This window comes from Somniosus microcephalus, chromosome 22 (genome assembly GCF_052327205.1).
Source record: "Somniosus microcephalus isolate GS21.2 chromosome 22, FLI_Smic_1.0, whole genome shotgun sequence".
Taxonomy (NCBI): Eukaryota; Metazoa; Chordata; class Chondrichthyes; order Squaliformes; family Somniosidae; genus Somniosus; species Somniosus microcephalus.
Window position 1 is genome coordinate 51,950,831 of NC_141008.1, and position 25,769 is coordinate 51,976,599.

General features: G+C 40.8%; 1 protein-coding gene across 2 annotated transcripts in view; it reads right to left on the reverse strand.

Moving 5' to 3' along the window:
* LOC147102304 (clathrin heavy chain 1) overlaps positions 1-25,769 on the reverse strand; it is an 89,027-nt gene that overhangs the window by 15,234 nt on the left and 48,024 nt on the right. For both annotated transcript variants that reach the window (XM_085964718.1, XM_085964717.1), the window contains exons 8-27: positions 22,549-22,746; positions 21,799-21,999; positions 19,486-19,638; positions 17,494-17,616; positions 15,915-16,052; positions 14,486-14,650; positions 14,108-14,288; positions 12,604-12,767; positions 8,114-8,239; positions 7,705-7,847; positions 6,802-7,036; positions 6,056-6,178; positions 4,570-4,715; positions 3,477-3,660; positions 3,184-3,376; positions 2,354-2,511; positions 1,610-1,774; positions 856-963; positions 315-482; positions 84-233 (exon numbers count right to left, since the gene is read on the reverse strand). In XM_085964718.1, coding sequence (XP_085820844.1) covers positions 84-233; positions 315-482; positions 856-963; positions 1,610-1,774; positions 2,354-2,511; positions 3,184-3,376; positions 3,477-3,660; positions 4,570-4,715; positions 6,056-6,178; positions 6,802-7,036; positions 7,705-7,847; positions 8,114-8,239; positions 12,604-12,767; positions 14,108-14,288; positions 14,486-14,650; positions 15,915-16,052; positions 17,494-17,616; positions 19,486-19,638; positions 21,799-21,999; positions 22,549-22,746 — 3,222 coding nt within the window. The remainder of the gene's footprint in view (positions 1-83; positions 234-314; positions 483-855; positions 964-1,609; positions 1,775-2,353; positions 2,512-3,183; positions 3,377-3,476; positions 3,661-4,569; positions 4,716-6,055; positions 6,179-6,801; positions 7,037-7,704; positions 7,848-8,113; positions 8,240-12,603; positions 12,768-14,107; positions 14,289-14,485; positions 14,651-15,914; positions 16,053-17,493; positions 17,617-19,485; positions 19,639-21,798; positions 22,000-22,548; positions 22,747-25,769) is intronic.

Consider the following 25,769-nt stretch of genomic DNA (forward strand, 5'->3'; position numbering starts at 1 on the left):
CCAATTTTAAATGAATAGCCTACAATAGATTTGCCCCCGACTTTGAATAAATCAGATCTGTCTACCCGCTGAGAAATGACTACCTTTGTGATAATGTCTTTGAACTGTCCCTCCTTCCATGCGTCTGTTGGGTGGTTCATCATGGTAATGATGGCATTGTCATACTCTTCATACTTGTCATACAGGAAGACTAATTCGGCCCAAAGGTGAGCCTGCTCCGCAGCTCTCAGCACCTGTGCAATTACAGCCAGTTAGTAAATATTCTGAGAGCACTGTGTATTTTTGTATCAGAAGACAATGCAAATTTAGGTTACCTTGGGAATGTTGACTCTGGACCAGAAGAGCTCCAGATGTTCCCTCATCTTCTGTGGTTTGTATTTGGAGTATAGAATAGCCAGTTCAGTAAACATTCCCATATGAGCACGCTCCAGACCCAGAGCTGCCTCCAACATGGTGATGAGTTCCTCAAAGTAACCACGGTCCTGTGAACAGGACACATTTATGAAGATAGCGTTCAGAGCAAGCAGAGAACAAGTTTACACTACATTTAATCCATATGCCACAAGGTCAGCAACCTATGTAGACTGATTTGGTCAGTTGTTTAAAAATATCCAATAATGCTTATTTCTACACATGCCTATTGAATAGAAGTGATGTACAATAAAGCAGTCTTCTATACAATTTCAGTGAGGTTAAAGGTCAGTGCAACTGAGTGCACAAAGTTTGGATAAAGTCAGTACAGACAAGTCAAGTCTACCAATCAACACGCCTCAGTATCAAACAGCTGTTTAACCAAATTAATGATAAATCCGGTGGTCTGACAAGGCTACTTTTCCTGGTCATTTCAGGCATTACCTGGTAGTAGTTAATAAGTTCCTCCAGTTCATCAGCATGTACAACAATGTGGAGGCCACACATTTGAGCTAGACGGAATTCCTTCCCCTCAACACAGGCAAAGCACACCTAAAAACCAGCAGAAAAGACAGAGTTAAGAGTCATGGAAAGGAGATTTAAATCAAGCCCAGATTCAAACTTCAACTAAATTTCTTCTAGATACTGGTTATGGAAAATTGCAAACTGTTTGACAGCAACAACACTTGGAGAAGCTTCTTCAAATTTCACTACTTTATAATTGAACACTGTATAAAAAGACAGATTCCATTATAAACTTTCCCACCATAGAGTTAAAATTTGATTCGAGAGCTGTTGGGCTTCTTATTTATACAAGGGAGTAATTTTCACCATGGTCTCCATTCCTGTTGAAAGAGCATTTCCCCCCCCCCCCCCCTCAGCCAGAGGTAAAATTCCCCACTTCACCCAAAGAATGTCCAAGCAATCCTCCCAACTTCAGGAAAGGATGAACTGGCTGGGTCTCTTCTCTTGAAGATAGAGAGGTGACCAAATAGAGGTCTTTAAAATTATGAAAGGTTTTGACAAGAGTGGACAGACTGACTTCAGGAGGGACAGTGATCATGGAGACCAACCTACATCCCATACCTAAAGTTAGCAAACTGGAGAAGTCATCAAGATGTCCTGAATTTAATACTCAAGTGATCAAGTACAAGTCAGCAAGGCACTTAGTAAGCTAGCAGGGTGCAGAAAAGTGTACCTCTTTCCAAGTACGAGTGCTGTTTGCTTTGCGTGCACCATCCACTGCAGCCTGATATTCCCCAAGGTGAACCAGGGTTGATGCCAAGCGGCCAAAGTTGGAGACGTTGTTGTACAGCAGCTTAGCAGCTTCATACATTTTCTCATCATAGCAGCGATCACCAACCTGTGAACAAAGTTTGTACTAATGAACAGAGCCAATACAGTACTGATAGGAACTTGACCACATACCACTGACATCCAGTCCCACTCCATGTCATTGAGAAGCTTCACTGTTTGGACCTTGCAAATATACCCAGGGATCTTTAAAAATGTACAATTAGCAAGTTTTCCCAAAAGCTTACAAAACATTTACTTAATTTCTAGGGTTCCTATCCTTTTATCTAGCTCAACATTGCCAAAATCAAAAAGCAAGCCAAAAAAGGAGACCTATATCCCACTGACAAATTAAACTGGAGGTCATCAATTGTCTCAATGGCTCAGATGGTCAAGGCAGCAAGTAGCTGACCCACACAAGCCAAAGGTTGTAGGTTCAATCCTTAATCCAAGTGTTACTAGATCTCTGGCTGCAGTGTCGAGTTAAGAAGGGATTGATCACTGGCTAGGGTTTCTACTTCCAGATCCTCTCCAGCAACTATATATGAAAACTTTGCTTAAACTTCAAACCTGGATTCACATGCATTACAGCTTTACTGGTCAGCTGCTAGGAGAGAGATCAAGTCTGCTTCAGATTGAAAACACTTACTTGCTGGATGTGAGCATTGTTGGGACCATTGATAAACTCCTCCAGCTCCGCCAAGCGGTTGGTTTTTGCCAATGCAAAAATAAGTTCCGTCTCCACATAGGACTCACGGGCCTTCTTCCTGGCCATCTGAAGGTATTTTACGAGGTCCTCCCAGTTACCTGAAATTAATAGAAGACAATAAGCATAGAGGCAACCAGTCTGCTCACATTACCCTCTAACCATTAGAGCAGAATTAAGCTCATGCCTCAGTTTTGTAATGAATACAGGAGGTTGCAAATCAAACTCAGCAAGAATTTAACAAAGAACTAGGAGGAGTAGGCCATACAGCCCCTCAAGCCTGCTCTGCCGTGCAATAAGATCTAGCTGATCTTTGACTTCAACTCCACTGTCCCACCCGATCCCCATATCCCTCGATTCCTTTAGTGTCAAAAATCTATCAGCCTTGAATATATTCAATGATTCAGCATCCACAGCCCTGGAGGAGGAGGAGGAGAGGGGGGGGTAGAGAATTTCCAAGATTCACAACCCTCAGTGAAGAAATTTCTCATCAGTCTTAATGGCTGACCCCTTATCCTGAAACTATACCTAGTTCTAGACTCTCCAGCCAGGGGAAACAACCTCAGCATCTACCCTGTCAATTCCCCTCAGACCCTTGTGTTTCAATGAGATCACCTCTCATTCTTCTAAACTCAAGTGTACAGGCCCAATTTTTCAGGACAACCTTCTCATCCCAGGAATAAATTATTGTGCTCTTAATTTGAAATCAAAAGCCATGAGAGCTCAGTGATGAAGAGCAGATTTGGAAAAACATATGAAAAAAAAAAAGTTACCACTTTTGTTGGCTGCTTCTACAACCTCCATGTATGATGATGGATCATCTGCCTTGATATAAGAGTCAATGGCCTCTTTAACCATCTCTTTTTGCAGCTGGGCTTTAGCAAGTTGGCTCCACACTGCAGGTTCATTACATCTTTCAGCAAATTCATATGCACGATCCAGATTGCCAATGTGTTCAATCAGCACCTACAGAACAGTGCCATGTGTTAAACAATGCTATTAGCTGCACTTGAACTGTTAAGCTACCAACATGCAAGATTTGCTACAGTACATTGCATCATCTGACCTGCACTGCAGATGTGTTCACATCAAATTTTCTGAAGATGGCAAATGCCTCTTCAAAGAGCTCATTACTGATGGCAATGTTGGCAATGTCAGGGGCATCATAGTTGTCCAGACGATTGATGTACTCCATCACACGAGTACGGTCAGCTTTGATAGCAGTGAGGATCAGCAGGTTCTGCAGATTCCTGGGTTGGAGAGGGAAGTCACAGGATTTCTGTACATTTTGTATTTATAATGCTAGACAAGACAATTAGAATTGTGCTTTTGTTTACCAAAAGGAAGGGTTGCCAAGATATGGTTCTATAGGCACCAATTTTTTTGCTGCGTCTCATCCTACTGAGGATTCATAATGGACCCTGAACAGCCAGTGAATGAAAAAGGAGAAACAGGAAAGGCAGGAATGTAGCCAGATACATTCTGGGACTTGGGTGACCCATAAACAGAATTATGTACATTAGCAGAAAATTATAAACCCCAATTCTATTGAAGTACAAATTAACTGGGTAATAATTCCAGCAACAGGAAAATGTTTCTTCTGCAAGTCCATCACTTTGTTTTTATTCTGAATTCACAAGGCAACCAAAGATCCAGCACCCTTCAGACACCAACTGCCAGGACTCTGCATATTTGGGTTCTAACAGGCTTGCTGGGGGATGCAGCTTCTGCCTGCCCTGAACAATTCTATTGGCACAAGGTGGTAGGGCTCCCAATACCAGGAGTTCCCATATCTCCTGCCTCCATGGCCTGACAGCCAGAGCACACTAGACTAAAGCAGAATTAGGGCCCAGGGCGAGATTGTGGAGTGAACCTTGACAGGGTCAAAGAGCTGCCCCCCCCCCAGTATTTAAATGCAGCCCCAGCAAGGGGTCATTGTTGCAAAACTTGATATTAGTGGCACCCTTTTAAATAAATAGGGTCATGGATCCTAGTGGATAGACTAGTAACTTCAGCAGACCAAGTTACAACTTCCAATACCACATCACAATAGCAACTGGACTGCAGGCTGTAACAATGTGAAGCAGTCATTATTTTAGTTTGACATTTGAAGAGTTTTACACCCATGTTGAAAGATAAACTTCACTGATTTGTTCTACCTGTGCTCACTGAAGACAGAATTGTCCAGGACAATTTTTTCCAACAGTTCAATTAATTCATTTGGAAGGTCAGCAGTCATGAAAGCCTTTACAGTAACCGAAACCTCCTCAGGATCCTGAGTTTCTGACAGAGCAGTTTGTACAACCTGAAAAAAAGCCATTTGAGAACAGTGAACTACATTATACCCAAGTCAGATTTCCAAAAATCTATTAAAGAACACCCATTTTATGCAGATCAACATGGAAAGCTCAAAACATTTGGTACCTCTAGTCAGGATTGTATGATATTGACTTGAAACTAGTTACCCACAGTCAAACCAAGATCAGGTGCTTCTCTAGTGAGGGAATAAAAAACTGATAATTCTTATGCTGCTACACTCAGCTGGATATAGACCAACCTTCTAGAGACCCGGGCATGTGTAGTATAGAAAGCCTGAGTGTAGGCCCAATCTTTTAAAAAAAAGTGGAACAGTTTTATTCAGGAAAAGGAAATGGTGAATGGGTAGTTAAAAGTACAGTGAGTTTAAACAGTGCACCACCAATTGCATAGTTCCTCCTGCACCTTTCAAGAGCAATTGGTGCGTTTTGCACACAAGGGCCAAGGAAGCCAGTCAATATTTAGCACCTATAAAAATATGGAATCTGCAGTTTGTTACTGCATTTAAGAGCAGTGTAAAATATTGCATACTACTCTTTTGCATACACATTATAGAACCCTTAAACAATGGAAAAAATAATCCCACCTCAGTTTTAGGTCACATTCTTGGCTTTGCCCAACTATTACTACCCCATTTACTCTCCAGCTGTCATGTCCTGCACCATGGTCCTCAACATTCAAGACACCTTAAACAATGCTGTAGCACATTTTTGAAGACATGGAACTTCAAACTGGTCACTTCGTTGCTTGTGATTTCAGTTATGTGCTCTACCCTCAGGTGTAAGATTCTAAAAAGGCATCAGTATGGTTTTGGAGCCAATAATTCCCAATCCAAATTTTAAGTTACCAAGGCCACCCCAGGTCTTATACACTAATGGCCTTAAATAGATCCAGCAAGTTTACACTACGATTGTCACTAGCTGCGCAAGACTTGCGCTTTGGGAACTTCAGTGGAAACTTAATACTGAAGTTAAGCTGCTGTCGTATGAAGACAATGAACCATCACAATCCCAATTCCTCCTTTTCTTTCTCCTCCCCTTCTCCCCATAATTGATCACCCCCAACACAGTGAACCATTAATGTTGCTAAAAGATTCAGGTTTTCACAACCTTCCTAAATGACAGCTCACTAACAGATTGGTGAGTAACCTTCCATTATTGTGGATGATGAAATTTCAGGTTGTAGCTCTGAGTTTGCCACTCAGAACAATGTCAGTAGAACCAGGCCATAATTAAGCTTTTACATTGCAGCCAAATGTATGAAACTACTCTGCAAATACACAACTTCATACTTGAATTCTAGAATGCCATGTAATCAAGTGGTTCTTGCCTGGTCAATAAGGGGTCTCCTGTAAGGGTTGGTCTCCTGCAGGACATTTGCCCAGAGCTCAGGGTCTTTCCGGCGGACTAGGTAACGAGACAGGCTCTTGAACAGCGAGTTCTCATTGCACACCTGCATTAGAAGAAAAGTGGCTTAAGGACAAAATTTCACAGCAAGTTTTTAAAAATAAATTAAACCCAGACCTCTTAACCTTTATTTAACAGACTCAATTTTCAAATGATCAAAGTATACAAAAGCTAAAATACAACTATCTAGGCAATATTTAAGTATTACAGTACTCAGTCAGATTTATACTGTGACCATTTAAACTGGTTAGTTCAAATGGTTGCACTCTTACTTCAAAAAAGTAGTTACAAGTCTCCTGTGTAAATCTAGGCAGACCTTCCAGTACAGTACTGAGGTAGGGCTACATTGTCAGCTACTATTTCAGGAGGACATTTAACAATTCCATGGCACAGAGCAGAGCCTGGTCAACATTCAACCAAAAATCAAGTGACTAATTTTTTTTGCACTGCTTTTAAGTGAGCTTTTGCTGTGCACAAAATGGCTGCCACATTTGCCTACATACTGTATTTCAAAAGTAATTGCTTCTGGCTAGATATTCCACTTATGGGTGGAGAATCTGGCCATTTGTGAAGAACCAATATGTTTGAGCTAGACAAGTGCATCAAACTCAGCTTAACCTGCATTTCTTTTTTTATACATTAACCCAAAGCACCTTCCCTTTCACTCACATTGATGAGCTCCAGGTCACACTGGCCACGCTCATAGGCCACACAAGCCAGATGGGGGTCTCTCTTCTCGCAGTATTTGCCAACCACGCGGCTATCATAATATGGATTCTCCCGGAGGAAGCGCTCAGGGTTGTTGTTGCTGTCAATGTAAATTTTTGCAAGTGCATTGTGGGTGGCAGGTTCCTCACAGCCTTCATGAATTCGAGATTCCAGCCAAGGCAGCAGCAACTTAAGCCTGCAAACAAAGTATTTGGAAGTTTAGAAACCTGTGGCCAATGCATTCAAGCCACATCATTCAGCACTACATAAAAAGGCAGGAGGCCTGTTTGACTCACTCCAAAAATTGAATTAAAAAAATGGATCAGTTGTGTAGTAGGTTAGCACAAATTCTCTGGAAGGGCAGCGGTGGGGAGAGAAGGCAGGAAGTGCCAATCCTTTTCAGATGCCTCCAAGCAACTAGATTTCAGAACAGAACCAGAGGTGTTAGCTGGTCAACTGTCAGACTTCTTGGTTAGGGATGGTGTTTGATAAGGTCTCTAAGCAAACAAACCATTCTGGCACAACTGAATTTCAAAATGCAAGGACCTACTTGCTCATCCAGGGATTGATGGGCAGTGGAGATATGCCTAGTCAGAGCACTAAGCAGAAGTTACATCAAGTCAGAGGCTCAAGGGAACTGACATTTCAGTCCACAGAAGTGCCATCGGCTGACTAATTCCTTTAGTGGCCCAGTTGAAATGGAGAAAGCCATTAATGTTACTACTATTTACTAATTTTTATACACAGTCTACAAATTTATGAAACGGCAATATTCAAATAGTCACCAAACCAGCTAGGCCAAGTTGATAAAGATGGCCTCACATTAAGATAAATTCACCGAGTAGAATGGGTTTGATGTCATACCTGTTTCTCTTCTCTACTTCAGCAACCAGCTCATCAGTGGAGAATTGTCCACGTACAACAAGGATTAGATTCTTAATGACATCTTCGGAACAATCTACATCAAGGAGCCCTCCGACCACTACTGGCAAACGACTTGGGTTCACCTACACAAAGCACAAGAGTTACATTCTTGTCCCAACAGACCCTTTTACAATTAAAAGCAAGTGAATAATTTGAGAATGGAAATGTGGTAAAACTGCTCAAACCTTAAGTGAATTAAGGCAGAGTTTAGCTTGTGGGCTAAAGAACAATTCTGCCCCCACCCCACCCCCTGCTAGAAGTGTAATAACCATCTGACTAAGTTAGACCAAGTTACAACTCAACAAATTAACAGCACAAGCATTTTCCCCTCCATGCACAATTCACTCACCTTCTGAACATAGATCTCAATGTACTTCTGCAGATTGTTGCGGTACAGATACAACACCAGATCATGCACAAAGTCAAAGCGATCGCAAACAATAATCAGAGGCAGCTGGTCAGTCAGTTTGGCTTCCTACAAAAACAAAACAATTTTAAAATCGGTAGCTTCAGGGCCCTAACGTAAAGCATCACGAACACATTCACCAATCTCCTTCAATGACAAATGCTCTGAACCGCCCCTTTTGACAGCAGAACTAAAGCACGATATTTTAAATCTACATTTTCTTTTAGCATGGTGCAGAAATGCTGCTGCTTTTATCACGAAAGGAAAAATGAGAGAACGTAGTCAAATTCTAACAAATACACTCTTGTAAATCCTTGAATGGATTATTGATCACTTAGTAAATCAGTACATTTGATGAAGAAAAGTATCAAGTAAAAACTGCAGCAAAAGTGGCCATGTCTTTAGGTGCATCTACAGCAAAGGATATTTCAGCTCTAAAGAAATGCATATGGGGAATAGAGGAGATACAGGTTTATACTGTAGATCTGTATTTGACCTTTCACAGAAGTGATCATTTTACCTTAAGCTCAAATCTATATTTCACACCAGTCTTGTTCAGATGGATGTGAAAAAGACCCAAAAATATTTGAATAGTAGAGAGCTCTCCCAGCCAACAAATCAACTAGTCACTAATCTCTTGCTGTGTGCATCTGCAGAAATGACTCAAATTGCTCAAAGTGCAAATGCTTTGGGATGCAATAAGAGGCTACATAAATGCAAGCTTTCTTGCAGTCCAAATGGATTTTACTGAGCTTTGGCAGCTTATACACCAAACAGGGCTGAATTTTCACCTATGTTCTTTAAGTGTGCACAGAATAAGCATACATGACTGAGGAATGGGACAGACACTGGAGCATTGTAGAACTGTCTACTCGGCCTAGAAACAAATTGGTTTGAATTATCACAAGCCAAATGCTTAATCTTTCAAGCTATCTATGCAACATACCAAAAAAAAGGACATGGCACAAGTATTGCTTCAGTTGAGTAAGGGCATCTCAACATTATAAACTTGGATTCTACTTGAAACATGGGGGGCTTAGAGACCCCCTGTACCAAGTCTGTAGATTTAACTGAAAATTTAAGGTTGATGTAACGCTGGGGTTACAAATTTGAATCTCAATCTTCAATACTAATCCAGAACTCCCAAAAATGTTTCACCAATACTGATCATACAGGGTTTTTGTGGCACCTCACCTCCCCAATTAGGAGCACAACACAACAGCATTGAGATAACAACCCTACATCTACAGTAGTGATGGTATTCAAGAAGCTAGCAGTTACTGCAGGAATAGCACTCTGGGATTGAGATGCAGACATTGCTATATTAATTTATATGGGATTTTAATCAGTTTTAAAGTTCATACATTTGTAAGCAAATTCACATGCACTCACCCATTGGTGTATTGAGTCTGACTAATGCCAAGTGTTGTACATCAGAATTCATTTTTCCCATTAAATCCTAAATGTTGTTAAGTGGTTTAATAGAACCAATTAGAATTGGTTCTTTCTCCCCTTCCCTCAGCATGCTAGCTGTGCAAGGATACATTTCACATCTACAATTCCCACACTTGCATGTCTAGTCTTATCCATGACCTCTGGCAGCAAGTGCTCACCATCACTGCTCAAGAAAAATGGCAATCACCAAATCTGGTAGACGACTAGGCAAGAAGCTCAAGAGAGCAGTTGCTGAAAGTTTAGTGTGTACTTATGCTCTGGCTAGAGACAAGAAACTGGAGGCAGATGAGACTCAATTTATGGAAGAAGGATTAAGTAATTTAACCCTCTTTCCTCCATCTTGACATGCAATGTGTAGCATGAATATAGCCCAAAGCCAGATACTGAATTTTCAATGTGAACCAAGAAGCCATCCATTCACTAGTTACTAGGCTTACAGGCAGTCCAACAGGGGGGGAGAACCATGTTCACTGGCCTCCAGTATAGAGAACAGAGAAAAGCCTCAAAATTGTGCTTCAGCAAACTCAACAGTTGCTTACACTTATATTTTAGTTTTCACTTAAAGTACTAGATCAAAAGATTGATTCAAACTTGCATTTTAACATTACTGTAGTAACTGACAAGGTGGCTTTCCTCCTGAATCTTTGAGCTGGTTTGTTTCTGTGCCAGCCAGATGTCCCTAGTTGGATTTTGCTCCTTTTTAAAAAAAGAGCAGAATTAATGATAGATGAAGCTGCAAAACTGCAGTGCTAGCTTAGTGTCAGGAAACCTTAATGTGCATAATGTCTAGTTTGTTTTACAGATATACAAGTGTGATTTGTTCACATTGATGGCTGTTAAGCAGTCAATATTCTATTTAGTTTACAATGGTTTCCTCCAAACACCTTTGCTTACAGCTTAAAGTCAAACATCTAATTTTTTGCAAAAATCAGAGTCAAGCTTGTGACCCAATGGCAAGGAACTCTAAGCAGGTCAGCTCACCAGCACTTTCATTATTCAGCTCAGTCAAAACAATGCAACTAAACTGGACATCTTGCCCTGCATTATTTGAATCCATTTTATGATCGATGAGCAGTTGTTAAACTTTGGAAATACTGCAAAGTAGTGGTGTCATGGTTTGTTTAAATATATCCTACTGGAAAATTAGATTAGCATTAAACAAGATATTCTAGAAAACATGAAGACAACCTTCTGTAAATCCATATTTTAGCCAGCTTTACAATGGATATTCTGCCATCAATGTCTCCACATCCAAGAGCACTATCCTGCACAAATACAGAAGGAATACAGTCTGCTGTAAATAAGGTAGGGAGAAAGGCGGCAGCCTGCGCTGCAACATTTACCTGGTACATGTCCTGCCCATTCCAGACACAAGGAACAGCACAAAAGATAATAGCTTCCATCAGGAGCTGGTCACTCAATGCAACATTATACAAACTGACAAGCAGTGGAATAAGTTTAACATGGTTATCAAACTACAGCTCAAAATTTAGCACTAATAACTGAACAAACACCTCTCAATTCTGCAAACCCAGTTTAATCGGTTCTAGATTATTGCATGAAGCTTTAAGGGTCATTAGACTACAGTCGAGAAAGCAGCTATTAGGTTAAGTGTTTCTTTAAAGGCTATTTACTTTTGTAGCCACTTCAGGCTCAGTAACTTCAACTTTCTGTAGATTTATGCTTAATGCAAGTACATAATAAAGTAGCAAATTAGTTCTTAATAAAACCAAACAAAAACAGCAACTACATTTGATCATATACTAGCAGTTTGGCAACTACAAATCTGAAGCATGCATAAGTACACATACTAAGTCACTGTCAGCTATATTGTGAAAATAATGGTTAAGTTTAGTGTGGACCCTCTAATCAAGATATGCATATTTTCAAGACTAGCTTCAATTTAAGGTTCAGGTGCTTCAGTTATTAGATCCCTTGTTTAGAATGAGCAGCTTGTAGTCAAGGTCTTGATGTGAAAGATAGAATACAAAAACAGCTCACTGCCATTACAAGTCACAAAGCTTTTAGAAATGCAACATGTGCTTATGGCAGGACAACAGTAAATTGAGAAAAGGTGATTAAACAGATTTGGAAGCTTGAAATTGCTCAATAACCAAGCTGGATTCACAGTCAAACATTCAAATCCCAGAGAGAAGCCCAAAACTTGGACAGGTATGGGGTGCTAACATAGAAGCTAGGAGTAGGCCAGTCGGCCCCTCGAACCTGTGCCGCCATTCAATGCGATCATGGCTGATCATCCAAATTCAGTACCTGTCCCTGCTTTCTCCCCATATCCCTTGATCCCCTTCGCCTTAAGAAATATATCTAACTCCTTCTTGAAAATATTTAAATGAATTGGCCTCAACTGTCTTCTGTGGTAGAGAATTCCACAGGTTCACCACTCTGAAGAAATTCCTCCTCAGTCCTAAATGGCTTACCCCTTATCCTTAGACTGTGACCCCTGGTTCTAGACTCCCGTCATCAGGAACAGCTTTCCTGCATCTAGTCCAGTTAGAATTTTACACATTTCAATGAGAACTTGGGGCTAGAATCCGATTGAGGACAATCAAATACTGTAGTGTACTGAACATGGAGCCCTTTGTACCCTAGATGACCCTGCACAGAACAGTATCAGAAAGGAGTGATAAAAAAATTACACATGAGTTTGTGCAAATAGCCAATAGATAAACACTAAGAAAATGCACTTCAGTTCCTATGGCATGATCAAGACAAGACAACAGCTTCCTTAAGGGAAGGTGGCAATCTTGGGACAGATTGCTATGGTTACTCACTTGGATTTTGCAATTCAGGCACCAATAGAAATTCTTTATGCAGTCATGCAAAAAAAGACTTGCCAGACCAAAGTAGCCAGTTTTTACACAGCATTATTTAAACAGTTTATAAATTACTTTGCTCTCTTGCATATACTGTGTACACGTCAAAGAAATAAAGCCATGAAGTTTTCAAATTGTTTTTACCTTAAGGAAGTTCTTCACACGTTCTGGGTCATAGCAGTTGCTCTCACGACAGATTCGCTCCACCTCTTTGATCTGCCCAGTTTTGCAGGCAGCCTGAATGTACTTGAAGTGAACTTCTGGATCTTGACTGAAGTTTACAATGGAGCCCAAAAAGTAGAACAGACCTTACAAATAAAGCAAAGTACATGTTACAAAGAGATAAGCAGGGAATTTTGTTCGTCAAGGTAGCCATCGATACGCTGCTTTTGTTTGCCATCCAATTTGACCCAAGAACACTCAATGGACAAGAAAAGCCCAACATTTTTTCCAAGTCAAGATTCATCCTAGTTACCTAGTAGCCCATGACTCTACTTGGTAACAGACCAAGTCAATTAAGATAGGATGACAAAGCTTGGTAGAAGAGATTGAGGTTTTTAAAAAAAAAGTTAGAGATGAGAAGTTTAAAGAAACAAGATTAAAAAATAAATTTTTCTGCCATCAATGGTGGCATGAAAGGGCGCAGAAGGATGCAGAGGGGCAGACTCAGGAACAAAGTATTTTTAAGAGAGGAATTAGAGCTTGGAGATTTCAGATGAAAATGCAGCAATTTATAAGAGGGGGCAAGGGTTTAGAATTTAGACAAAGCTAACATAGGTCAGCAAGGACAAGGATGCTGGAGAGGACCTGTAGCAAAGTTTTGGATAATACTTATGCAAGAGCTCAAAGGAGGGCATTTTTGAATAATCTAGGTATCAAAAAAGGTACACAATTGTTACAGTAAAAGGCTAGCAATGTTGGAAAGTAAGTAGTCAATGATGGATAGGATATGGGTTTCAATTTCAGTCAGGAGGCCAAGGCTGCAAATAAATTGAGCCAGAGTGACCAGGGAAGGCTATGGTGTCTGTACCAAAAGGCCAGAGATTAAGACTTCAGGTTAAGCTTGAGGAAGTAGCGACTTATTTAAAAATGCTGTACAAGCAGTCAGATTGCACACAAGCACATGAAGGCTGGGTTGCAAAAAGCAAGCAGTAGAACTGCAAGTTGACCCTGTGCTTGGAGCCTGGAAAAGCAGGGGGGGGGGGGGGGGCAGTTACATCCTAGCAGGGGCTTAGTCTTTTAGAAGTGGCAATATAAAGTAATGTGGACCAGGTTAGCAGATTGAAGCTGGGGCACCAATTGCTACTAAGCTAGGAGTTCCTGTGCACAATTATCCCAGGGATTACTACCTAAAAGAGCAAATAGTAGGAATTCAGATAATAATTGCATAGGTGGTGATATTTACCACTCAATAGCTACTGATTCACTGTTTTGGCACAAAAAAGGCCTAGTCAGGCAAACTGCTCAAGACATGCTGGCAACAGTACAATTCAGTCACCTGCAGAAAATATGCAGGTGGTGATGAAAGCAGCATGTACAATTGCCCACTCTTCCATTCAATTCCTGTCAATTAGCTATGAATTACCCATGGCTTAAATTACCACCCAAGTAGAAGTTACATGAAATTCTATACAAGTCAAGCATCTACCTTCAAAGCTCTTGAAAGACTCAAATAGTTCGATCAGTTGCTGGGTGCCAAGTTGTTCATGGTATTTGGAGGCAACTTGCACACAGATCTGCAGATTCTGACGGATGTTAGCAGACAGCATGGCACGCAGACATTCAACAGAATCCTCAACGGACAGGGAGCCGAAGTAATTAACGAGCCACTGTGGGAGAATGATCAAGGTTTACAATTGTAGATCTAAAGCAAATTTAAAATGCAAATATTTACTTGGCTTTCTGAAACAGACATGACATTTAGTATTTTAAATCTAAAGCAGCCTCCAATTAAGGAACGTTATATTACTTAAAACTACCACTGCTGCACCCCCCACCACTGGATAAAATCTATGTAGTTACTGACCTCAGGATTGAGGAGGTGGGTGTGCACAACAGCACGCTTAATGTCATACAGGTCTGTATAATGTTCCAGGGCTCTTTGCAGCAATCCAGCTTTCTCACAAAGCTGAGCGATGTGCGCACGGTCATAGTGAGTGAACATCTGGTTACCAAGAATAGCATCGGCAACCTGCAAACCGAGACAAGTGATGCTCATTAATAAATTGTTAGAATAGTCTGTCTACAACCAAAGACAAGTGCTATTTATTAAAATATAAATTGCTAAAGTATGGTATTTTGGGGGGCATGAGCTCCAATTGAAAAGAAAGCCATATTGACGAGAGGAAGACACTTCAAAGCACTGTACTAGCATACAAATGAATCCTCTAGCTTTATGCTAAAAAGTAGGTCAAGTAAATGTCAAGGATTTCTTCAATAGTGGAGAGTGTGATCTGAAGGTGCAATCACCTGGGTAGTGCCAACTCCTACTAGCAAATAATCAGCATCACAGATGAGCAGCAGCAGGGCACCTGTGATTCTGAGTCAAAGGATACAAAGTGCAGGAGCCTTGGAAGGGGAAGAAACGCAAGAGTATATTGAACACAGCAATCACTATAGTCCACTCTTGCTGAATATTTAAGTCAGCCGACTACCCAAAGAACAAGTAACTGGATTATGTTGTGCAATGCAACAACCCAAAAAAGTGAAATGCAAGTCATCCATGCAGCCACCAGAGGGGGTAGAAATGCCAACCATATGGAAGATGCATTACTGCAGTAGCTCCTACTAGCTGGAAAGGCATTAATGAAGCAACAATACACCAGCTGCTAGTAGAGTTAAAGAACAAACCTGGGTAGATTAGAATTTGAAGGGGAACTCTTAAAATGGGGTAAAACTAAGCAAATATAGCATTCAAACTTCAACCTAAGGGGGATGGGATATTGATTTAGCAAGCAATATTCCCCAGGGTAACAAGGTAATTTATATTGTAGAATGTACAGCACAGGCCATTTGGTCCAAAAGTCCATACTGGTGGTTATGCTTCACGCAAGCCTTCTCCCACCCTTCTAGCACATCCTATTGCTTCATGTTTATCTAGCTTCCCTTAAATTAGTCTATGCTATTCATCTCAACTACTCTGCTTGCAGTAGTTGATTTTACACAGAATGTGTAAAGAGGTTTCTCCTGGATTTTAGGGACTGCTACTTAAATGAAAAAGAATCAGACAGCCCTTCTATTACAACTGGGTCAGACACTGCAAAAGTGTAATTAAACCCACTCAGCAGGATCACTGTCCAAATATTTGGCAGGGAAGTGAATGCAACATCCAATTATCACCACTTCCACCCCAGAGTATAGAACTGTTCATGGTTAGTTTGTTCTACACTTTTGCCTCTACAACCTGCAAGGTCACACCAACAGCTTCACTTTTCTTGTACTGAAACAACTTGTACCTGAGGAGCATGCATGAGGTTCATTTCCAAGAGGCGAGTTTGCAGGGGGCCTTCAGATGGACGGTTATTCTTGAGGGCATCCAGCAAGAAGGAAGTGCACTGCTGGATCAGGTTGTATTCCATGAACACATCGACAATCTGCAACAAGATCATAACAGTTGAAGGAAATTCAGTGGCTTAGACAAAAAACTTGCACTCTAGATGTGGAATGTTAGTGAAGAATGAAACACTTTCCATACTTGTCAAAATTCTTCACTAGTGAGTGGATACAAAATAAAAAGTAGGGTTATTTATCCCTCTTGCTTGCAATCATTTCCATGCATTGCAAAAGTCAAACTCTAAGAGCAGGCAATTTTACCAGAAAAGGGATGCGCTTCTTGGGCCAATAATCAGCTCTGCCCAACTCCACCATTTCTGAAAACATTAAAATGTCATACAAATTTCCCACAGTTGGGGGGCTCAGAGGTATTTAATAGGCACGAGAAGCCCCTTATCCAAAGGAGGACCATTCATGCAAGTTCAGAAAAGTTTGTGGGCAGCCTGTGGAAACACCAGACAAACTCAATACATAGAAGGCTGCCATTCAGCCCATCATGCCAGCTCTTTCTACCACTCCCTGCAAATTTTTCCTTTAAGTATATACCCAATACCCCTTTGAAAGTTACTATTTAATCTGCTTCCATCACCCTTACAGGCTGCACATTCCAGATCATAACTTGCTGCATTAAAATTCTCATCTTCCTTCTGGTTTTGTTGATTTTAAAGTTCATATTTTCAAAGCTGCATTTACACAAAATCAAAATCTAAGTACTACACAGACTTCTATTCAAGTGCAGCACAAGTAAATGTACATGCAATTTCCAGCAAGAGTACCAGACAGCAATCCAGTGTGACAATCCTTGCTCACTGCCATCGCTTTTCCAAGATGGATACCAACTGTGACCCCCCACTCCAGCTAGTGATGCAACTCAATCAGGGACTGAAGCTGGGGCCTTTCTGGCCAGATGTACCCACTTTCTTGGACTGGTAGAGGCAGCACTGGGTTTCCCCCCCAGTGTCACCAAGCATAAAATCAGTACTCCAAGTACCCCCTTTGAGGGTTGTCACTAAAAATAATCTGAGGTTCACAAATCTCAACACGAACTAGGTCAGGCCAGTATTCCATTGTTCAATTATACAATGAACATCCTGCAGTGCCCAGTCACTGAAGAGTTTTCTTCCCTGCACATAGTATACCAGGAAAGATTTAAAGTGGGCGATGAGTTAAACACAATGGAATTTTTTTTTGGGGGGGGGGGGGGGAAAAGAGAGGAGGGAGGAAGAAGTGTATAAATCAGTACTGATTAAACATGGAACTTTGAAGAAAACAAACAGTCTAGCAGATGTTTTGAGTTAATTAGTTTTCAAAAGCAAGCGTTTCAGCATTACAAGGCCGGCCATTCATTCCTGTCCCGTTACTCCTACCATTATAAGTTGTAATTAACTGAATAAGTGGTTTCAGTTTGTATTTTCAATTAAAGATTTATTTCTGCTATTATGCAAGTTTTTTTTAGTACTCTTAAATTAAGAGTTTTCTTACCTGGGTGATATCTGCAAGAGGCTCTTCATCCTGAACCAACATCTGAGCAAACTGAAGTCCCTGATCAGGCCCAACCCTCATCACATTCCTCAGCAGAAAGATCCAATCTGGAGAGTAACCAACCTGAACAAGACAAACCATAAAATGGAGCAATAAATCTAGTATTACATGGATACAATCATTCCTACACCCTCAGGAATTCAATACCTTCCATCTAGCTGAATCAGTCCTAAATTTCCTTTAATGCAGATTCTGAATACCTACAAAAAAGACATTCCATATTGCTACAGCTCAATGAAGATTGCAGAAGGATTTCTCAATTTAAGCAAGGTAATTTGTGGCAAAATTCAATGATCTGCAGGGCTTTGAATGCAAAGGCCATCAGTGCTAAAACAGAATAATTTGGACAATCTCAATCACAACCAAAGCCAGATTTATCCCATTTAAATGGGAACGTGCAACATTCAAGTTTTGCAAGTTAACCTTCCTAAGACATTATACCTACCATGACGCTGATCCCTTACAATCCAGACATTGAATTGTGTGTGATTTGCACATGATGATTTTCAAAAGGCATTCGATAAGGTTCCACAAGAGGTTGTTGTACAAGATTAGGGCTCATGGGATTGAGGGCAATTGATTAGCTTGGATTGAGGATTGGTGAATCAACAAAAAAAAAGTGTAGGAATAAACTGGTCATTTTCCAGTTGGCAGGTTGTAACTAGTGGGATGCCACAAGGATCAGTGCTTGGGCCTCAGCTATTTATAATCTACATCAAATGACAGAGGACTGAGTGTTGTATCCAAGCTAGAAAGACTTGCATTTCTATAGCACCGTTAACAGCCACCAGATGTCCCAAAGCACTTCCCAGCCAATGAAGTACTTCTAAGTGTAGTCATTGTTGGAAATATAATAGGTAGGAAAGTAAGCTACAAGGAGGATGTAGAGGCTGCAAAGGGATAAGACTGTTTGAGTGGGCAAAAAGGTGGCAGATGGAGTATAATTGGGGAAATGTGAAATTATCCACTTTGGTAGGAAGAATAGAAAAGCCTATTTTTTTTTTTTTTTTTTTTTTAAAGTTGAGCACAGAAACTGTTAGTACAGAGGTATTTGGGGGTCCTTGTACAGTATTGTAAGGGGTTGGGAGTACAAGTAAAGAAGTCTTGCTGCAATTATATAGGGCTTTGGCAACACCACACTAAGTACAGTGTACAATTGGTCTCTTTACCCTAGGAAGGATATGCTGCCCAAAAAAGGATCCAAAGGTTCACTAGATTGATTCCTGGGAAGAGACAGACACCTGGAGTCAACAAGGTGATCTCATTGAAATGTCAAATTCTTGACAGGGTAGATGCAGAGAGGCTGTTTCTCATAGTTGGAGAGTCTAGAACTAGGGGTCACACTCAGGTTAAGGGGGTCAGCCATTTAGGACCAGAGATGAGAAATTTCTTTGCTCATGAAGGTTGCGAATCTTTGGAATTATCTACCCTAGAGAGCTGTGAATGCTCAGTCAGAGTATATTCAAGAATTAGATTGGTATTTGGGACACCAAGGGAATCAAGGAACATGGGGATAGGGTAGGAAAGGTCAGTCATGATCTTATTGAATGGCAGAGCAGGCTTGAGGGGATTGTATGGTCTACTCCTGCTCCTATTTAGGTGCTGTATTCCTATGGAGCACGACTGAAAAATTATGCACAGCTCTAAATTGAACAGCAAAATTATTGTAGAACAGTTTAGGACAGAAGGTGACCAGAAAGGGCTTTGAACTGAATGAAGTCTCAACTGAGGAATTCTGCAAGAAGTCAAATGGGCCATGAGAATGGATTAAACAAAACATTCAGGCAAGTAACTCAATGAATGAGCAGTTACTCAAATGAGGAAAACCTGAAAGCAGATTTAACATTCTAAAGAGAGAGAACTTGGCCCAATAGTCCCATCTCTAGGAGCAAGTAAACCATTAATCACATGGCTAAAAAAAATGCAACTTACTTTCTTAGCATAGAGCACAATCTTCTGGAACTGGCCGGTTTCAGCAAAACACTGGATCACCTTGTTGGGGACATTCGCCCTCAGGTAGACACTCAGTGCCAGTGTGGGGTCCACAGACTTCACAATATCACCAAGCTCCTCCGAGCATTCCAGCTACAGGAACACAACACAGACCCATTCAACAAGGTACCAAAAAAGTTCAATTTTCATTTACTGATTAAAACAACAATTTTTGGAAGTGGCAGAGCATTCTCAAGCAGTGGTGCTTGGCACATGGAAACTAGAGGCATGGTGGTGTGGTGGCAGTAGTGTTAAATACTATGCCATCTACCAGAAAGATTCCCTTAACCAGCTTTTGCATAAAAAGGTTTTGGTTTACAAGCCAGCAAATTTCAATTTCAATTTAATTCAGTACACAAGGAACAGATTAGCAATTATTGGCAAGTTTCAATTTGTCTACTTTTCTCTAAAAGGAAGAGATATAGGTTTAGACAGACACAGGCTAATACCTCATCCAAGTTTATGTATCACTAGGCAACAATTAGAGTTGTTACTTAGGCCCAATATCCTGTGCCAATTGCAAAAAATAGCATTTTAATAACCTTTCAACTGGAGATTTGGTACAGGTGGACCAAGGTTAGAAAAAGTTACCAAGTGTATGCTTGTAAACTGGATATTGAAGCAGAGGGAAGGGATTTACATCACAGCCCACATTTTGTTTGAGCCTACACATGTCCAGAGTTTAAGGAACAAGGTGTGGAAAAATGAAGTGGCACATATGAATCATTCAAGACTTGTGCATTGGAGTAATACTTCCATACATTTGCATAACAATTACCAATATCTACCAGATAAACTTCAATCTTGCAGCATCCCAGGTGGTTTTCTGGGCAGCAGTTAATTTCAGACCCTTTATACAGCATTGAAAAGGGAACCCAATGCTACATTGAGTGGCATCTCCATGAAAGACACCAAGATAAGCTGGTGCAATCAATCAAATTGGGCTACAATCCAATCTGTTCAGCCAATTGTTCATCACACTCGAGAAACTAGGTGAAGAGGAGCTGCTGCCAAAAACGGTTTTCCAGGACACGTTAAATAAAATCGTACACTTGGACTTGGGAGGATAAACCAAGTCATCAAGTCTCAACCTCACTCTTCCCAAAAGATTTTCTGCTTAAGTTTATATTTTGCTTCACTCAAAAGCAATTATTGGCACCTTTTGCAGTCTGACTTAGGTCGCTTTAATCTCGACTTGGAAGTTCAAGTTCTACTGCTTCCTGCCCAAAATTACCCTACCTAGTGTGTTGCAAGAGTTTTCCCTCCAAGGATTCAGCTTTTTCTTTTGAGGGAGACCCTGGAAAGATCACATTTATTGCCCATCCCTTGTTGCCAAGATGGTGGGCCTTGAACCATTCCAGTCCTTTTGTGCTCCCACAATATGGTTTGGTTGGAAATGGCAGGATTTTGAGCCAACAATGAAAGAATGGCAACATATGTCCAAGTCAGGATCATGTGACTTGGGAGGGGAATTTGAAGGTTATGATGGTCCAACACTACTGCTTGTGTCCTCTGGTGGTCGATGTTATGGGGAGGCAGGTAAAGTGAGCATGGCAAGTTGCTGCTATGCATCCTTGAAGATATTACATACCACAGTCTGATGGAGAGCAAGTTCAGCTGATCAAGTGAACTGCTTGGTCCTGGTTATGCTCGTGTTGTGGCTCCACCCAGTCAGGAGTATAAATATTTAATCAGTCCTGACTTCAGCCTTGTAGATAGAGGGACAAATGAGCAACTTTGCATACCCAGCCTCTGCCTTGCTCTTGGGCGAGATCACTGCACCACAGGGACTGCATGGTTGAAGGCAACTAGAGACTGGCAATTCATGCAGTCTTTCCAACATATCCCCAGCACGAGAACAAAGTATCAGCTATTTAAATACACCAACTATATTGAAAAGCCTAAATTAGCAATAATCTGGATGGCTATCAACCTTCAAGTCCAATTCATTTCAACAAGTATCATAACCCAAATAGATATCTGGAAGTAGAGAAAACATGTGGGGGATTCAGGTTTTCCTAAACCATAGTAAACCACAATTAATGCCATGTAAGCATTAAGCTGCAGTTCAATAGCAGCAGTGGGGGCAATTTGGCTTTCACTTATCTGCCAAGATCCCAACAGGATAACATGTCCTTGTGCTCAGCTACATTACACTTATGCAATTGCAACAAGTTCAAACTATTTTATTCTGTAAGGACTATTGCCCGAGATGAACCCAAATTGGAGTTCCATCTGTCAAATAAGCATTACCTTATCTTCTTTTAGCCATTTCTCAAGCAACTGCTTGCGGCCCTGCTGTAGCACAGGCCTACATAGTTCCAAAGACTCAAATTTGTTCAGCTGCCCTTGATCGAGCAGGATTCCAAAGTACTGAAGCAGAGGAGAGGTCTGTCCTGGCTGAGCAGGTACACTCTGAAAACGTCGGATTGTATCTGGAGTGCGCAAGATACCCTGGTTTAAAAAAGATGTACATCAAATTTATAGCAAAGTGAATGAAGTCTACAGGAATGTTGTTGACAATCATGACACTGTAGAGCAATACAATGGCTAATAAATAAATGTCTCCTTGATCAAACTTTTCATACATCAGCCACCAAAAATTAATTTAGCTCATCAATATCACATTAGATTGCTCAAGCCAGGGGTTCAGAATCAGTATTACAGCAAGAACTAAATTAAAGCCAATGTCTGCTGCAATAAAGTGGATCCTAGCACCACTTCACATTGATTTAATTTTTATTTTAAATGCAAACTTGTGAAAGAATATAAATTTACACTTCCTAGGGATAAGTCAAAAAGTGGAGAAAGCAACTGGTAGCACACAATTAAAGCAGCTTTAATTTCCTGCAAATCATCCCACCAGATACCATAACACTTCATAAATATACCAGTTGTATCACAGATGAACATTTGGTCCATTTCTTGGCAAGGGAGTGTTTGTACTCAACAGCCCTCCCACCCACCAGGATTCAATTTGAATTGCACTGTATAATGCATTACCTTTGGTGCATTTGCAGCTATTTTTGCTGCTTCAGAATAGTTTCCCTGAGCAAAGAGAGTGTTGAACTTGCGAGCAAAGAGTTCCTCTGCCCCAGCCAGGTTATTGCGCACAGCCATGCGCAGAGCAAGGTCTGGGTTCTGTAACACGTTGGTGATGTAAGGAATGATATTCTCTTCCTCGACACAGACAGACAACACCTGCAATAAGAAGACAGCTGTTAAGTTTCCTAAAATGCAATAATACAATGCAGACAGTATTTTGTCCAGTCTAACTTGGACAATCTGAAACTTCATTTGAAGTGGCAAACTGCTATCTGATGCCAGTATCTTCACAAGACAATTTTTATTGACCTGTGAACTTATTTACAAGAAAAATCCTACCATAGCATGGAAACTGCTTGGTAATAATTAATTCTATTCAGTCTAATCCAACGTTTTACATCAACGGAAAACCATTTATTCAAATGCATCTCCAATGGCATATTGCAAATTTATTTCTGGAGTTTAGGCTGTCTGCCTTTTCACAGCAACATAGCGGAATCCAGCTGCGCGCACGCACGCACGCACACCCCTTGCAAAAGAGGAGAAATTTAGATTTCTGACTTGCTTCCACATCTCTGGATAAATGCAGGAGATACACAGCCTTGGGATAAAGTTGATGTTTTGGGAAAAGGATGTGCACTTGCTCAGATCACCAACTCACCAGGAGTCATTCACTGCATCCCATTTCAAATGGGTTTTACTGATCAAGCATTACCCTACAAAGCTCAAGTATTTCACAAGGTTCCAGTTTTATTAAATTTTTGAACAAATGATTCCTGTGCACAGATTAAACAAGGCCACTGCATGATAAATGTTGACCCTTTAACTTGTCTTGGCTATACCCCAACCATGTCAGTGCAAGGAAATAACCAAATTCTGTAAAACTGCACCACCCATCGGCAGAAACTAGGTTGCCTGCATCAGTGCTTAGCTCAAGATACATGAAGCAACCACTCTCCAAACTGCTGCAAAACCATTTACTCAAACATGGATGGTTGTTAGATCAGAAGTTTAGGGACCACTGAGTTGAAGCTAGCTAAAACCCTGCAACATCAGTAGCAAGCTTGCCATTTGTCCAGATGGGAGCAGCCTACCTCATTAGGACACAGACTAGCAGTTGTCAAGTCACGTGGGAAGAATTCCAGTCCCTAGGTGGCAGATTTATCCTTCAGGTCTAAATGAGCCAGCCTGGTCCACCAACAGCATTAGTGTTTCTGGACTCCTGATTGCAAAGTCTGTCAGGGATGGAATCAGTTTTTTGGGGGCAGAAAGGGTCCTCAAGATGATAGTCATTGACTTAATGTCGTCAATGGCTCCTAACAATTTGCTTTAATTAAAAAGGCATCATTTTATGGAATTTAGGTTCAGAATACCAATTTTTCAAACTATTGAAATCTTATCCTAGTGACAATAGCATATCACTGCATTTTTTGGATGGGAACTAGAGCAAGACAGGAAATGCACTGTTGAAGTTCAAGGTCACAGCAGCAAAGCAAATACTAATCTAATCTACCAACATGGCCAAACTGGAGCCTTGATCCTAGCCTGTTTCTGGAGCTCCTTGCACAAGAGATAAGAGTAGCAATTAGTTTGTAGAGAAAACTGCAAATTTGCAAAAATATAGCACAAATTTAAGTATGTTTACATTGGTGGATCTGACTATTGACCCTCAACAAAAGTATAGGTTTCTAAAATGTAAAGAATTTTCATGGAACAATTCTGAAGCCAAAACTTGTTTGGAAACAACCAATGCCAACACCAGCCCCCCCCCTACAATGTTAGTAGAGATCATTGCCCTGTTCCACAAAAATACAATTGAAGACAAATACTTAGCTGCTAGACAAAATATCAGTGGCCCCCTAAACTTCTGATCTAACCAACCAAGACAAAATATTTGATCATTTAAAGTGTAAATATGCTCTCAATCCACAAACATGGTGAACTTTTATATAAGCACTTATTGACAATACACTAAGGAGTTGCATTACCAAGCTAAACTTGCAGAGGAAGTTAGAACACAATTGAGCTCAAACATTACATGCATCATGGCAGTGCAGTCATGGACTGCCATTTGCATGTATGGGAAGAAATTCCAGGCTGCTCACATTTAGTAGAGATTGATGCAGCAGCACAGACCTGGGAGCATGTCACCAATTGTTCTCCATTTTGGAGCAAATTAAGGAATATCAGATATTTGAGTGTGGTCATGCCCCAGGAAGTGTGTAGTTGGGACTTGAATGCAAATAACTGTTGAGTACATGGTATTTCACTCATCCAGGTTCTCTTGTATTCAACAAAAAACAGCATGTGGACATCCAAGGTCCGACAGACAGTTTCTTCGCACAGACGATGGGTCGAATGGTCTCCCTCTGCTGTAAATTTCTATGCAGCATAAATGGACAACAGACCATCAATTTAACATGGGCTGGAAAATTCCCTCAACTGGCAGAGGTTGTGGGGGGGGGGGGGGGGGGGGCAGGGGAAGAGAGAGAAGGGGTGGTGGGAGAGGAAGGAGGGTAAGAAAGCAATTTTGCCATCTTGAAAATCTTTGAACACTGAACTGCTACAGCACTCTCCAAAACAACCACCATCACTATTGTACAACAGTTCTTTTCAAATTGTACCTCCAAAGTTCATGGAAACTTGGTGCAGTCCCTGCTCCTACAACAATTCTGTGCTAACAATGCTTCAGGCAAACTTCAACTGCTTTATTTCTGACCAGGAAATTAGAACAGCACAGATGTTTGCAGATGTGACCCAGAATCTTTAAAACATCACCTATCCCAAGTTTATGCATCAGCAGCCAGTCTCCTCGGGATTCCTTTTGATATGAAATAAAAGTACACTGAATGACATGCCAGTTTGTTAATGGCAAACTGAACAGGCTTCCCAATTTTGCTCTGCAAAAATGTAGCTCCTGTTCATTTCCAGGGCATGAAGTCACTGCAGATGGGATAAGTGTGTAGCAAAGGGAAATAGACTTGCTGCAGTTGAGAGTATTATGCTGATATTTTGCACACAGGACCAGAATTTAGAAATGTTATAATTTGAGGAGCAACTCACTTTCCCCATTCTCAATGCCAAAAGGAACACTACCCTGAAGAATGACCTTTGGTTAAATACAATGGCTGCTGCACCGATCACATTTCTACATCAATTTTTAATGCTGCTACAACTGG